Here is a 15,508-nt window from a genome sequence, read left to right on the forward strand (position 1 = left end):
AAAGCGATGCCTGAGTAAAAATACTCGGGTCTTAATAGAAAGAAACGTTGGTAGAAGTTCACGCACGTCACATTGTCGAATTTTACCCAAGTAAAATTAGTAAAATAGCTGACATGTGCTATTATTATATCATCTCCAAAGTACATTTCCGATGTTAGATGTAATTATGTATGGGAAGTGGGCAGGTTGGATTATTTTTTGTACATGGTAGGTAAGGCAAATACTTAATCAGGCACTACTTAATCGTTCCTCTGATTTTATTTTGGAGTAAACAATCATGAAGTTTGTATCAAATTTGTAAAATGATGCATTTCACTGAAGAAATGTCCTGGAGTAAAAGGGGAAATTGAGATAAATATGAAAGTAAAATATATCCATCCATTCATGGAATTTCAACATTCTACTTTGGGATTGTAACAAAGGATTTCATACTACGTTACATTCCAAGACCACACCTGGTAGCCCCTTCGGACGCACCTCCAACAGGCTGCTTCGACTCTCCCCGTTTCCCCCGCACTCAAGAGAACAATGTCTCCGACCACGGTGGAACACAACAGCTTGGATGTCATGTATCAGAACAAATACTGCAACAGTTCCTCGTCGTCGTCCAGCTCGGAGAACGACAAAAGAATTTGGACCAAGCTGAAGTTGAACTTGGCTGAAGGTTACCCAAGGAAAAACGCTGAGCTCCTGAGTGGACAATACGGAACTAACCTGCTGCTGATTGGAGCGGCGCTCATGCTGGCCCTGGCCTACCACAGCCCATCGGTCAGGGAAGACCACCTGTTGTCCTTCCTTACTTGCCTCATGATCCTCCAGCTCGTCTGGATGATGTGGTACATGCTGGTGCGGAGCCGACATAAGAATGCACGCACCGAGAAGGACGTCCATGCCACCACATGCTGGATCAGAGGTACGTTTCTCAACAGAATATGGCAACACTAGATATACTGCCTGAAAGAACTGCCCAAAACCAGTCCTGGTCTGGTATCTCTCATCTTCTCAAGGATCTTATTTTACTCCCTGCATTGAACAACAACAAAAAAAAAAACATCAGAAATCATTTGTCATGTTTTTGAACGGCCAGGTGTGCTTCACGAGACGCGATCTTCATTTCTGATTTTCCCATAGGTGGTTTGACTCTTCTGGCGGTCCTGTCGATGATTATGGACGTGTTTCGAATCGGCTATTATGTTGGCTATCAATCTTGTGTGTCGGCTGTCCTCGGGGTGTATCCTGTCGTCCATGCAAGTCACACCATAGCACAGGTAAGTTGGAATGACACTTTTCACACCTTGAACGGCCTTTTCGATGCATAGAGAAAGATCTTTTTTGGGTGCCGATAAAGTGCTGGCCATGGAATGTTTTTTCCCTCCCACCAAGGGGCAGAATTACCCTTTTTTCTATGTTACCTCTTTGTTCCCGCTTCAGCTGTTGTGAAAGCGCGATACAAACCAATATGTATGTATTTGCTAGCTGGCTATTGGCTTTCTATACGCTAGCTGGTGGTTATCTATTCGCTGGCTATTAGCTATCCATTCGCTAGTGAATGGCTATCTGTTCGCTAGCTGTTAGCTTGCTGTTCGCTAGCTAGCTTGCTATCTATTTGAGTTACTTCGGGGTTGAGTGAATGCTGGCGCGTGTGGCTGCCGCTGCTCGCCCACAGAAAAAAATATCCTGTGACTGTAAAGTGTCCTTGAGTTTTGAAAGGGGCTTGTAAATGAAATGTATTATTAAAAGTCTTAATAATAATAATAGTTTTTTTTAAACGTGTAGTAAATCACACCAGCTCTGGAGTGATTCAGACATAGCACTACTGAAGGCCTAGGGTTGATATGCATGGCCCGCCGGTCTATATACAATATTTTGCACTAAAAATGAAAAAAGTAATGGAATGTACCAGCGTTACATATTCAGAGTATTGAAAGGCGCTTATAAATGAAATGTATCATTATTATTATTATTATTATTATTTAACGTGTAGTAAATCACACCAGCTGTGGAGTGATTCAAACATAGCACTACTGAAGGCCTAGGGTTGATATGCACGGCCCGCCTCTGGTATATATACAATATTTTGCACTAAAAATGAAGAAAGTAACGGCGTTACATATTCAGAATATTGAAAGGCGCTTATAAATGAAATGTATTATTAAAACCCCCAATATTCTGTGGGTCCTGGAATTCAAGTGACAATGACAAAAACCCTGGCACTGAAGTGGACACCTTTTTTTGCACGTCTGGCAGTGAATGAGTTAAAAATGAATTGGGTATTCTTGACAATATTTTGTCCAACTTTATTTCTTATTGCTCCGATTAGGTGCACTTTCTCTGGTTTCACATCAAGGATGTCATCAAGAGTTTTGAAACGTTAGAGAGGTACGTGTCATCACTGGGATGGGCTCAAAATTGAACCCCGTTGTCCAACGCGCACACGTTATTTTCTTTTTCTATACTTTGCCTCTTCAGATTTGGCGTCATCCATGCCGTCTTTACCAACCTCCTCCTCTGGTCCGACGGTGTGATGTCAGAAGCAGAGCACTTCTTAAATAACCATAAGAGAAGGCTTTCCGCTCTGGGCTACGGAAACCACACTATAGGTAAGCATGAACAGGACAATAGTTCGATTGAGGAGGGGAAAGCAGGAGAGCTCGCCACCCCTTTTTGGGGACGCGTTCATTCTTTTGATTAAAGGACAACCGACATCACTTTTTGTTTCCTGACATCAGAAAAAACGTTTTATAGCATCGAAAACACCCAAACACGCAGTATGATATTTTTAGTCAAATGCAAAACACCAATAAGAATGACTTAAAGTGTCTAAAAACGACTTCAAATTGAAACCGGAAGTGACCAGTTTCAGAAGGTCCCGCCCCCTTGTTTGTGGTGTCACCCCAAGACGTCTTGCCTTGCTAGAAAATCAAAACAATGGCTTCAGATTCGGACAAGATGCTTTCTTGTTACTCATCCAGTTATGAATATGATTCAAATAGTTCTGAAGAGGAAAGCATACATGTTTGCAATCGATTAAAGAATGTATTCCGTGCCATTTTGAGGTATCTGGGGGCAGGAAATGTAGCGCCAAAAAGAGGCAGAAGATGGCGACAAAGCTCCGTGTAAGGAATTAATCAACCTGTGGATAAATTCCTTACACGGAGCTTTGTTGCCATTTTCTGCCTCTTTTTGGTGCAACACAAAGTTTTCAGACCAAACAAAGTACAGCAAAATGCATTGACGTGATGGAAGGACTGCTACAATGTGTCCTTTTTTCAGTCAGGGGCGTTCCTTCAGTGACGTAACGTGAGGACTCGTCACCAACTCAAAAACAAGACTTCCGGAATATTCAGCGTGAGTCTTAAAACGTAAAATATAGCTATACGCAGTGGAATCTTTGTAAAATATGCTCGGTAGAAGTCATTTGAAGCCATTTTACACATTATGGACACAACTTCTCCGGAGACGTCGGTTGTCCTTTAGGTTGCAAGAGACACACGGCCATGCTAGTGCTTTTGTACACTTTCCTGCCAGCGCCGCCTTCCCCGGCAACCCACCCGCTTGACCTCACACGGCTTTCTCCCAGGCTGCTTACTCCCCAGGGCGCTGCAATTACAGTAACTGATACATCTAAGCCGGGGGCTGCGAGGTGTAGAACCTCCTCCTCATATCCGGCTGACTGTCAGCCTGACTGGTGTTCCTTTTTTTAATTAAAGTGTGCACGGCTGTTGTGATGACCCCCAAGGGGGTTTCAGGGACCTGGGGGACACACGGCTGAGTTTGTGAAAAGGGCCTTAAAGGACAACCGACACCATTTTTTTTGTTTCCTAACTGACATCAGAAAGACGTTTTATATACCTGTCAACCTCCAAGGCTCCATACCCTTACAAACCGTCATATTTTCCCTTACAAAATATAAAATAATCATACACCATATTTTTTTTCTTCGAACGTGTTTATTTATGTAGTTTAAAGGACAACCGACGTCTCCGGACAAGTTGTGTCCATAATTTGTAAAATGGCTTCAAATGACTTCTACTGAGCGTATTTGACAAAGATTCCAGCGCATATAGCTATATTTTACATTTTAAGACTCGCGCTGAATATTCCGGAAGTCTTGTGTTTGAGTTGGTGACGAGTCCTCACCCTACGACACTGAAGGAACACCCCTAACCGAGAAAGGACATACCTTGCATCACCTCAATGCATTTTGCGGGACGTTGTTTGGTCTGAAAACTTCGCGTTGATGGCGAAATTAGAAGGAAAACACATCAATAACGCGATGGTGAATCGTGTTTTGCACCAAGACTTCTCCAGTGTATTTGACATTCGCTGACAAAACCTCCCAGGAGACAATTTCCACGGAGCTTTGTCGCCATCTTCTGCCTTTTTTTGGGTACTCTGAATACTAAAGAGTTTGTCAGTACATTTCTCTCCAGATGCCTCAAAATGACCCGCAGAAGAACTTCTTTAATCGATTGTAAACATGTATGCTTTCCTCTTCAGAACTATTTGAATCGTATTCATAACTGGATGAGTAACAAGAAAGCATCTTCTCCCAATCTGAAGCCATTGTTTTGATTCTGGAGCAAGGCAAGTGGCCTGGCGTGACGTCACGAACAAGGGGCGGGACCTTCTGAAACTCGCCATCTCCGAGGTCATTTTGAGGAGACTTTTTGGGAGACTTTAACTCATTTTTATTTGTGTTTAGCATTTGACTAAAAATATCATCCTGTTGTGTTTTGGGTATTTTAGATGCTATGAAACATTTCTCTGATGTCAATTAGGAAACAAAAAAATGGTGTCGGTTGTCCTTTAAGGCTGCCTGAAAGCATTTTTTGTTTGTTGTGCGCTTGACCTTTCAGTTCACAGCGAGCCCCAATGTAACTGCAGCACCAGCACTTGCTCCATGTTCTCCAGCAGCCTCTACTATCTCTACCCCTTCAACATCGAATACCACATCTTCGTCTCCGCCATGCTTTTTGTCATGTGGAAGAACATCGGAAGGACCATCGACCTTTCTTGCAATCGCAAGCGGCTGGCGACCAAAACCCAAGGTCTGACCCTGGGCCCCATCCTGGGACTGGTTGCCCTGGCCAGTACCGTCGGGATCCTGGTGGTCTACGTCACGCACGTGGAAGGTTCCCTTCAAACGCGGCGCTCGGCCATTTCCATGTTCTACATCTACGGCATCGTCATGCTGGCGTTTATGTGCTCCGCCTGCGCTTCGGGTTTGCTCATCTACCGAGCAGATCGCATGGCGCCAGACAGCTCCAAGAACCCTTCCAGACAACTGGACACGGAGCTGCTCTTCGGGTCGTCAATCGGTTCCTGGTTCATGTCCTGGTGCAGCATCGTGGCCGCGGTGGGAGCCGGCAGCGGTCCGCCGTATCGCTGGACCAATTTGATTTATTCTCTCCTGGCGGTGTTAGAGAAATGCATCCAGAACCTGTTCATCGTGGAATCCCTCTACCGCCAGCAGGACGACGCCGGGCGGGTCGATCCGGAATTGGTGGCGTCGCCGGAAATCTTCTCGGTGACTTCCTCCTTGGCCCCGCCGTACAACGGCATCTTCAACCGAGCCTACGACGCAGCCAACAGGCCTTGCGTGGCCATGGAGAAGGAACGAGAAGACGTGTACAAATTAGCGGAGGTGCCGAAGCCTTTTGGAAGCCAAGCGGTCGCCGCGCCAAATGTCAAGAGGCGAATCCTGAAGAATATCGCCGTCTTCTTGATTATGTGCAACATTTCGGTAAGTACGGACAGTGAAACCTCGGTTTACGAACCCCTTGGCTTACCAACTTTTCGGTTTACGAACGGTAAATTTATGAACATTTTACCTTGGCAGACCAACTATTTTTCGGGATACACACGGAGCTGCCACAATGAGTGATGTGTCGTTCGAGAACGAGCCCGTTCTCCTAACGAGAAAATGGTGGCCACTGTTTTGGTCCTCTATTCGGTTAAAGCCACGTGATTGGTCAAGCAGTAAGGGGAGGTGCTTTAAACATTAAAGAGACACGCAGACGACAGTGAGAGAGTTTCAACTTTGATAGTTCAAAGGCAGAGTGTAGACTGCAAGGTTAAAATATCTCATCAATCAGGCTCCACAAACAACCCGCACAAGCCATCTGTACACTTGATGCAAAAAGCCATCAACCCAGCTAAACAGATTACAATTGATGAAGAACTAGATACAATTATCACAGAGAAAGCACGCATTCCTCAAGATGGTGAAAGAAGAAGGCTACGTTCCTCAAGTGTTTAGCTGAGGAAACCGGACACGCCATTCCATCAAGCCATTAACGACCATCACAAAGGTCAATAAAATGACTTTATTGTACAGCACAGTTTATTTACGTAATCCTAATACTATAGCACATTTATTATACGTAAAATAAGGTATGTTTTGTGTCGTTTTAAGGCTTAGAAAATTAGAAAATTATGTTTTATGGGGACCTGGGAATGGATTATTCTCATTTTAATGGTTTCTTATGGGAAATTAATTTTTGGGATACACACTTTTCGCCTTACACACTCTGTCAGGCAACCAATTAAATTTGTCAGGCAAGGTCCCACTGTACTCAGAAATCACATTTTGACAGCGCAAAGCGAATGAATCTGGAGAAAAAGAAAGCAGTGGGCATGCGCATGGCCAACTTTGATGCTACGGGACGTTAGCCAAGATATCAGTTTCCCTGTTTGGAGCTGCATCGCAATGAAAGGCTTTCTTTGTCTTGCCGCTTTTTGGCCAACTCAAGATGTGACTTCCTCTTTCTTTAAAGTAGCTCTTCAAATCCCCTCCCCCAATGTGTTTTTTTCTCCATCCTATTCTAGTTCAACCAGAGTCGACTGTTTGTTTTAGCCGTTTTTAGGATTTACACAAGGACTGTTTGGGAAAATTGGGGATGTAAATGTCTCTCTCTCTCTCTTTGTGTCTGTCTGTCTCTCTCTCTGTCACTTTCTGTCTATATCTCTCTTTTTTTTCTCTCACTCTGTCCTGTCTCTCTCTCTCTACCTGTCGCTGTCTGTCTCACTCTCTCTCTCCATGTCTCTCTCTCACCCTCTATTTCTCTCTATCTCTCTTGCTCCCTCTTTCTCTCTCCTTGTCTCCCTCTCGCCCCCCCCTCTCTGTCTTTCTCTCAAACTGTCTATTTCTATCTCTCTCACCCTTTCTCTGTCTGTCTCTCTTTGTCTTTTCTTTATTCCAGCTGTGGATCCTTCCCGCCTTCGGCTGCCGACCACAGTACGAAAATGGGCTCGAACAAGAGGCCTTCGGTTTCAGCATCTGGACGACAACCCTCAATTTTGCGCTTCCCTTAAATCTTTTCTACCGCATGCACTCGGTCGCTTCTCTGTTTGAGGTCTTCCGCCGCGTCTGACAAAGCTCGCCGAGGTCACACAACGCACGGCCACGTTAGCCATCATTTGCGGACTTGAAAGAAAGCGGTCACAAAAGTTACTTTACATTCTTTTGCGTTTTTTTTTAAATGCTTTTAAAGAAATTACAAGGGGGTGGGGGAGCTCATGTTTTGTTCCATTGACACAGTTTAGTAGGTTTTTGACTCAATCCTGTTGAATGTGACACATATTGCGTACAGCGGATTTCATAGCCTTAAAGGACAACCGACACATTTTTTTTTTGTTTCCTGACATCAGAAAAACGTTTTATAGCAACTAAAATAGCCAACACACGCAGGCTGATATTTTTAGTCACATGCAAAGCACCAATAAAAATGACATAAAGTGTCTAAAAACTACTTCAAAATGAAACCAAAAATGGCCAGTTTCAGAAGGTCCCGCCCCCTTGTTCATGATATCACGTCAAGACGTCTTGCCTTGCTCGAGAATCAAAACAATGGCTTCAGATTCGGAGAAGATGCTTTCTTGTTACTCATCCAGTTATGAATATGATTCAAATAGTTCTGAAGAGGAAAGCATAAATGTTTCCAATCGATTAAAGGAGTCCTCCCATATCAATTGGAGCCGTCTGGACTCCAATGTAGCGTCCCAGAAAATGCAGAAGATGGCGCCCAACCTCCGTTGGAAATGGGCTGATTTGTGTCAACTAGTATCAAATCGTAGTCTTGGTGCAACACACAACGATTCACCATCGCGTTATTTCTGTGTTTTCCTTCTAATTTCGCCATCAACACGGATCAACACCAAGTTTTGAGACTAAACAAAGTACCCAAAATGCATTGTGTGTCGCTTTCTCGGTGAGGAGCGTTCCTTCCGTGACGTCAGGAATCATCACCAACTCGAAAACAAGACTTCCTGAATATTCAGTGCGAGTCTTAAAAGGTAAAATATAGCTACGTGCGGTGGAATCTTTGTAAAATACGCTCAGTAGAAGTCATTTGAAGCCATTTTACAAATTATGGACACAACTTGTCCGCAGGTGTCAGTTGGCCTTTGACATACCCTTAAAATGCTCTAAGAGCACTGTTTTATACACGAATGTGCAATTACACGCACCCGGACCCATAGTTGATGCGCACCTGCGTATTATGTATGGATGATGTTCTCATTTCTCAAAGTGGGTGTTCCATTTCGTTTTGTGAAGCAAATCTCATTTTAGTACCAACATTTTTCACATTGTTTGAAACGTGAATACAGTATCTAGGTAACTACATCTCCCAGGCAAATAAAATGCTTTATGTTGAAATCTAAAATATTTATTTCAAATTCCAACCATAATACACATTTCATTGTTTTTTTTCCCCCGTATTTTTTTGTACCATATCCAAAATATACTTGCTCATGGACACTTAGGTAGGAATTGGTGAGGTAACATGATGTATATAATAGATTAATAAATTCTCACTCAGGTGCTAACCACCATCATCTCAGTAAGTGCCAAGGTAAACATATTTTTTTTCAGATGAATCTTTGTATATACTTGGGATCAAAATCATCATTTTCGACAGGATTTTTGTGAAAGAGACAAAAAAAAAAATCACACGAACTGGTGCTCAAAGTAAATTGTTTGTAAGGTAGTGACAAAATAAATAGTTTTTGTTCAGACGAGGGATTCTTGAATCTATTTGTGTCGTCGACTGGGAATCACGGAAATGTTGCTCCCCGTAACTGTGTAGTAAACAAAACCGCCACACGAGGTCGCCAATGATTCACGATGGGGAAGGGGTTGCCTTCAATTCAGAACACAACGGAGGCCAAACACTTGGTACATTGTTGGTTTTTTGACTGTTATTCCCCCGCTTCCCAAAATGCGACGATTTTGGTCGTCTGTGTAGGAAATCCGTTTGTGCCGTAAAAAAATTAAAAGGGAATCTGTTGCGCTAGTCATTCTGGCAGCAGTCCTAGCGTTTTAACAGTAACCAAAATGGTAACTTTTCGTAGCGATAGAAAGTACTCACGAGAGAAACGATGCACAGCAGTGTCAATCATTGGTCTGGGAACTCGACAAACATTTTATTCTGCGCATGCTCTTAAAAAGGTTTCACAATTTCCGGGTATCACATGATCAGCTCGCAGGTGACATCAATCAATGATATTTCTCCAATCATGTCTTTTCCTCACACACACAAGACATGTTCACAATTTCACGAAGCAAACAAAAGAAAAACACGAAAAACGTCAAAACAAGAAATACATTGTTGTAAAAATAAAAACATCCTACATATTTGCAACACTCTGCAAGCTTCAAAATATTCACATTTCTCCAAACAAACCATGTTTTCTGTCGGACAATATCTGACAGATATTTTCCCTTCGGTGTGCGCAGACCGTACAAAATGATATTTAATATCGACGTGTTTACTTTTCTGCGGACAGCAAGTTCTGACTTTTCAGTCGACGTAATTAACGCTACTGTAGTGATGTGTCGTTCGCGAACGAGCCGGTTCGTAAAGCCGGATCTTTTTAGCGAATAAAGAGAGCCGGCTTCTAACAAGGAGCCGGAAATGGGAGCCGACTTTTATCCCCCCTGTATTCCCCGCCCCCAGTCAGTGTAGACAGGTAGAGTGGACAAATGTTATCACATCATGATGTTATTATTATTCAATTAGTGTATTATCAATTTTACTAGTTGGTATTATAGCATTACTTATATGAAAAGCAAATTAGTGACATCTGATCAACAGACCAGAGTAACCACAGGAAACGTGACAGTTATTGGATGCTCTCTGTGCACATATAAATAAAGCCATACAAATAAAAATATTTGATATAGTGCATTTTTTACATGAGTAATTCATTTTTTCACATAATTGTACATGATTTTAGGTAGTTAATTAATTTAAGCATCAAAAAAACCGATGAGCCATTTGGGAGTCAAAAAGAGCTGGATCTTTTGAGTGAATCGAGCCAAAAGAACCGGATCTCTGAAAGGAGCCGGAATTCCCATCACTACCGTACTGCGACTGCAAGTTCCATTCACAATCTCTAAACATTCATCGAGTTGTTTATATTGGATTTTTTGGCCTAAATGTGTTACAAATGTGCGTTGGGAGATTAGGCTACTCCAGAGAATTTGGAACTGGGTGTGCAGCGGGGGGTGTTGTGTGTGTGTAGGGGGGGGGGGTGTATTTGGACGTCGTGTCAAACCGATCTGACAGTCACGCAGATGGATCTAAAAATAGCAGTGACGTGGACAAGATGCAAAGTTAGCGACTGCCTCTGTCTATACCACGTCGGACATCATTGCATGTCTACTGGGAGTGAGAGTGAGAGTGTGACTCACCTGCAGTTATGGCGTCAGCAAAAAAAAAAAAAAAAAAAAAGTTTACCTCTTTGACCTCCATCTGGGTATGAGGATGAAACTTACTTTTATATTTACAAAGATGATTGAAAAAAACAAGATTAGTGTCAAATTCAACACCATGATGTGTTATCTTGATAAATATCATCGGGTTATGTTTTTTTTGGGGCCAAGGCACATACAAAAATTTTGAATGATTTAAAGGACAACCGACACCATTTTTTTATGTTCCTAACTGACATCAGAAAAACGTTTCATAGCATCTAAAATACCCAAATCACGCAGGCTGATATTTTTCGTCAAATGAAAAACACCAATAAAAATGACTTAAAGTGTCCAAAAACTACTTCAAAACGAACCTGGAAATGGCCAGTTTGAGAAGGTCCCGCCCCCTTTCGTGACGTCACGCCAAGACGTCTTGCTTTGCTGGAGAATCAAAAAAAATGGCTTCAGATTGGGAGAAGATGCTTGCTTGTTACTCATCCAGTTATGAATATGATTCAAATAGTTCTGAAGAGGAAAGCAAAACAGTCCTTCCGTGTCAACAGGACTGATGTGTAGTGTCCCAGAAAATGCACAAGATGGTCACCATCACGTTATTTATGTGTTTTCCTTCTAATTTCGCCATCAACACAAAGTTTTAAGACCTAACCAAGTACCCAAAATGCATTGTGTGTCACTTTCTCGGTCAGGGGCGTTCCTTCAGTGACGTCGGGTGAGGACTCGTCACCAACTCAAAAACAAGACTTCCTGAATATTCAGCGCAACTCTTAAAAACATAAAATATAGCTATATGCGGTGGAATCTTTGTAAAATATGCTCAGTATAGAAGTCATTTGAAGTGATTTTACAAATTATAAACACAACTTGTCCGGAGGCGTCGGTGACCCTCTCTGTTCAGTTTACTCACAATTTGACTTTGGTGTTCAATCTGGGCCAAAACGTCCAATTTAATTCAACCATCTGTCATCGTGGAAGAACATTAGGTTCTTCTGCCCGTCCTTGTGAGATTGGCGTACAAAGTACAGAATGTTTATATCGTCTATCAGGAATATATTTTTACACGTGAAGATCTCATATTACAGGTTGAGAGTCACTGACGTGAAAGGCCGTGTGGTCTATTCTTCAATGTTCTCATGAATAGTCAAGCGTATTTGCTTCATTCCCCCTGTGTTTACTTGTATGATTAACTATTTACCCTTTGCGACCCCAAAGTAGATACTATCACTCTCGTCACTTGCAGGGTCGTGTGAACGGTGACGGCAGTGTTACATGCCTCCAGGGGGGGTGAGAGAACGATACGCAAATGCAAATAAGCCTCAGGCAATTCACTGTTTGTGTGTGTGTGTGTGTGCATAATGCAGTCCTCACACCCATTTATAACGCAGTGCGTAACATTTCACGCACAAAGGATGCGAAATAAATAAATAAAGTCATTGATTCTGATTCTGATTACCCCCTAAACTGCATCAAACTATACGTCAAGGTCACCAATGGAAACATCGCCTGTGTCTACTCGGCTGTCATAATATTTCTGCATTGGGCGAGAACGTTGAACGCTACTTGGATTTAGTTGTTTTTCCTTTTTTTTCAAGCAGATCTCTCTCTCTCATTTGAATTCCGCAAGACTGAAGACGGAACGCCTCCCTAAACTGAATGAAAATACGGAATTACAGAGGAAACATGTCGAATATTGCCCAACAACCGCAAAGTTAGTCTCGCTAACTAATTTAAAAGAGACTCTTTTCTTACAGACAGTGTATTTTAGATGTTCAATTACCTGACATGTTTCGGCGTATACTTCCGCCTTCGTCAGTGTCCCGAAACATGTCAGGTAATTGAACACCTAAAATACACTGTCTGTAAGAAAATAATCTGTTTTAAATTTGATATCATCAAGTAGACGGGATGAACTTAATACAACTAACAACTCGTCTCGCTATTGTATTCGAATTGCAAGTTAGCGATTTAAACGGCCCGAAAAATTCCACACCAAATCTGATTTTTTTTCCCTTCCTGAACGACAATCATCGGCTACTATCTTCAAAATATGAATTTTATAATATCGATCCCTGGCGAGGCAGGAGAGTGCGACAATCCGCACACCCTCCAACTAACCAAATGAAACTGTTACACAGTCGCAAGCGCAATGTCACATTTTGAGAGCCCACGGACACTTCTCCAAAGCTCTCATCGCTAACCTTGAAGGAGCCGAGGACACACTTGAGGAGAAACCGTTCCAGGCTCTCTCGCGCTCTTTTTTTTCTTAATAACGCATTGCGTCTACGCACAAAAAGAGGCGCGAAGCGTCCGACACTGGCAAGTTGGACGCGCTGAATGTGGGAATCTTTTTCTCGTGAGTGTGGGGGGTGCGAGTGGGGGAGGCGGTGGGGTTGGCGTGACGCCGCCGCAACATGAGCTCGCCCGTGCGCTCGCCCCCACTTCCAGCCGCTGACTTTCGAACGCGCTTCGCCGTCGCGCCGCGACGCGACGAGCCCTCGGTGGGAAATGAGCCCGGCCGTCCTCCCGCCCGAGGCTGCGCCTTGCGGGGCCGCTTGAAGCGACGCATGGAGACCCCAGCCAAGTATGTGTCGTCGTCGGTCCAGGGGACCGATTCGGCGCCGGTTCCGATCGGGGAGATCTTATGGAACGTGACCGAATCGGAGGCGAGGGGGGACAGCGAGAAGGACGGAGTGGTCGGGCGCGCCGTCACGGGGTGTTTGTTGTTTCTCCTCATCCTGTGGACCTTGCTGGGGAACATTTTGGTGTGCTCGGCGGTGCTGCGCTCACGCCACTTGAGGACCAAAGTGACCAACATCTTTATCTTGTCTTTGGCTCTGTCGGATCTGTTCGTGGCCGTGCTGGTGATGCCGTGGAAAGCGGCGGCGGAGGTGGCGGGCTACTGGCCATTTGGCACTTTTTGCAACATCTGGGTGGCGTTTGACATTATGTGCTCCACCGCCTCCATCCTTAACCTTTGCATCATCAGCGTGGACCGTTACTGGGCCATCTCCAGTCCCTTTCGCTACGAGAGGAAAATGACTCAGAGGGTGGCGTTTGTCATGATTAGCATCACTTGGACGCTGTCCGTGCTCATTTCCTTCATACCGGTCCAGCTCAACTGGCACAAAGCCGTCGGGGACGAGGCGGCGGGGACGAGCAACGTCTCCGCCTCCGCCGCCGTTCGTCCCGTAGAGGAGAACTGCGACTCCAGCCTGAGCCGAGAATACGCCATCTCCTCATCGTTGATTAGTTTCTACATCCCGGTGGCCATTATGATTGTGACTTACACTCGAATCTACCGGATCGCCCAGATCCAAATCAGGAGGATCGCTTCTCTGGAGAGAGCGGCGGAACACGCGCAAAGTTGCCGGACCAACAGGCTGGAGTGCCATCACCACAACACTTTAAAGACTTCCATCAAGCGGGAAACCAAAGTGTTCAAGACCCTGGCGGTGATTATGGGGGTCTTTGTGTGTTGCTGGTTGCCCTTTTTCATCCTCAACTGCATGGTTCCATTCTGCGACAAGTCGCCCACCGACCGGGACGCCGGCCTGCCTTGCGTCAGCGAGACCACCTTTGACGTCTTCGTGTGGTTCGGATGGACTAACTCGTCTTTGAATCCCATCGTTTACGCATTTAACGCCGAGTTCAGGAAAGCCTTTGCCAGTTTGCTGGGCTGCCGTTACTTTTGTTCTAGCACGCCCGTGGAAACGGTCAACATCAGTAACGAGTTGGTGTCCTACAACCAGAACACCATGATCCACAAGGAGATCGCCAAGGCCTACGTCAACATCATCCCCAACGTGGTGGAATGCGAGGACGTCTTTGATAGGATCTCGCAGCTCACCGTCAACAATGACAACGCGACCGATTCCGTGTGCGACTTGGAGGACTGCGAGGCCGTGATCAGTCTGGATAGGATGTCGCCATTCACACCCAATGGATTACATTAACCCTGTGACACCCCCTCCCCCATTTTTTTTTTCATTAGACGCTACTCTTCCCAAGTGTTCTCAAAAGCGTTCAAGGGTACACTCCATTCCATTGTACCCCCTACAACGATAATGCCCTGCTTATTTTCAGAGTGTGCTGACTTGATCACGGACACTTGGGGCAGGACGAATTTGTCTGCGCCGTTCAAGCCTGCCTACTGCCGCTTTGCCTCATGTGTAATGTCATATGTTGTTGTTCTGATAAAAAAAAAGACATGTTGGTGTAAATTTCTATGAACATTGAAATCTGTGATTCTTTGTTTTGAGGGTCAATGTCGTTGCTTTGTCTAATGTATGACCAATATGGAAAGCATGTATGGAAATCAGTGTAAGCTCTCAGTCGTACAGGAATGGTCCATCGATGAAAAGGTTTCTTCAGCCGTCATCTGTACAAATTTGAAGGTGTCGGACGTTTCGCTTCTTATCCAAGAAGCTTCGTCAGCAAAATCCAAGAAGCTTTGTCAGCAAAAGTTTGCTGCCGAAGCTTCTTGGATAAGAAGCGAAACGTCCGACACCTTCAAAGAAGTACAGATGACGGCTGAAGAAACCTTTTCATCCATGTAGGAAAATGAAATAAGAAGAAAGCAAGCCATTCAAGAAATTCAATATTTTTCACATTGCACAGATTTTTTTAATTTAACTCATTCACTGCCATTCCCAAATTTATTCTGGAATTGAAATTATAACGTGGAACGCCATTCACAAATTTGTTCGGGTGTTGGTTTGTCTTGCAGAGGAATGGCGTGCAGATATAGCGCTGCTCTGGCAATGTTTTTTCCCTTTCACGAGGGGGCAG

At 44.1% G+C, this 15,508-nt stretch overlaps 3 protein-coding genes across 3 annotated transcripts in view; 2 read left to right on the forward strand and 1 right to left on the reverse strand.

The window, feature by feature from the left end:
• The window catches only part of slc2a9l2 (solute carrier family 2 member 9, like 2), a 71,127-nt gene that overhangs the window by 3,444 nt on the left and 52,175 nt on the right, over positions 1–15,508 (reverse strand). The window lies entirely within an intron of this gene.
• otop1 (otopetrin 1) lies at positions 479–9,016 on the forward strand. Its single transcript, XM_089009572.1, has 6 exons — positions 479–913; positions 1,132–1,268; positions 2,321–2,379; positions 2,470–2,600; positions 4,860–5,746; positions 7,206–9,016. Exons 1-6 carry the CDS (start codon positions 529–531, stop codon positions 7,374–7,376), a joined length of 1,770 nt encoding a protein of 589 aa, XP_088865698.1. The 5' UTR covers positions 479–528; the 3' UTR covers positions 7,377–9,016.
• Positions 12,841–15,139, forward strand: drd5a (dopamine receptor D5a). Its single transcript, XM_089009577.1, has one exon. It carries the CDS (start codon positions 13,132–13,134, stop codon positions 14,671–14,673), a length of 1,542 nt encoding a protein of 513 aa, XP_088865703.1. The 5' UTR covers positions 12,841–13,131; the 3' UTR covers positions 14,674–15,139.

This window comes from Hippocampus bargibanti, linkage group LG12, assembly GCF_051943395.1.
Source record: "Hippocampus bargibanti isolate YZ-2025 linkage group LG12, ASM5194339v1, whole genome shotgun sequence".
Lineage (NCBI taxonomy): Eukaryota > Metazoa > Chordata > Actinopteri > Syngnathiformes > Syngnathidae > Hippocampus > Hippocampus bargibanti.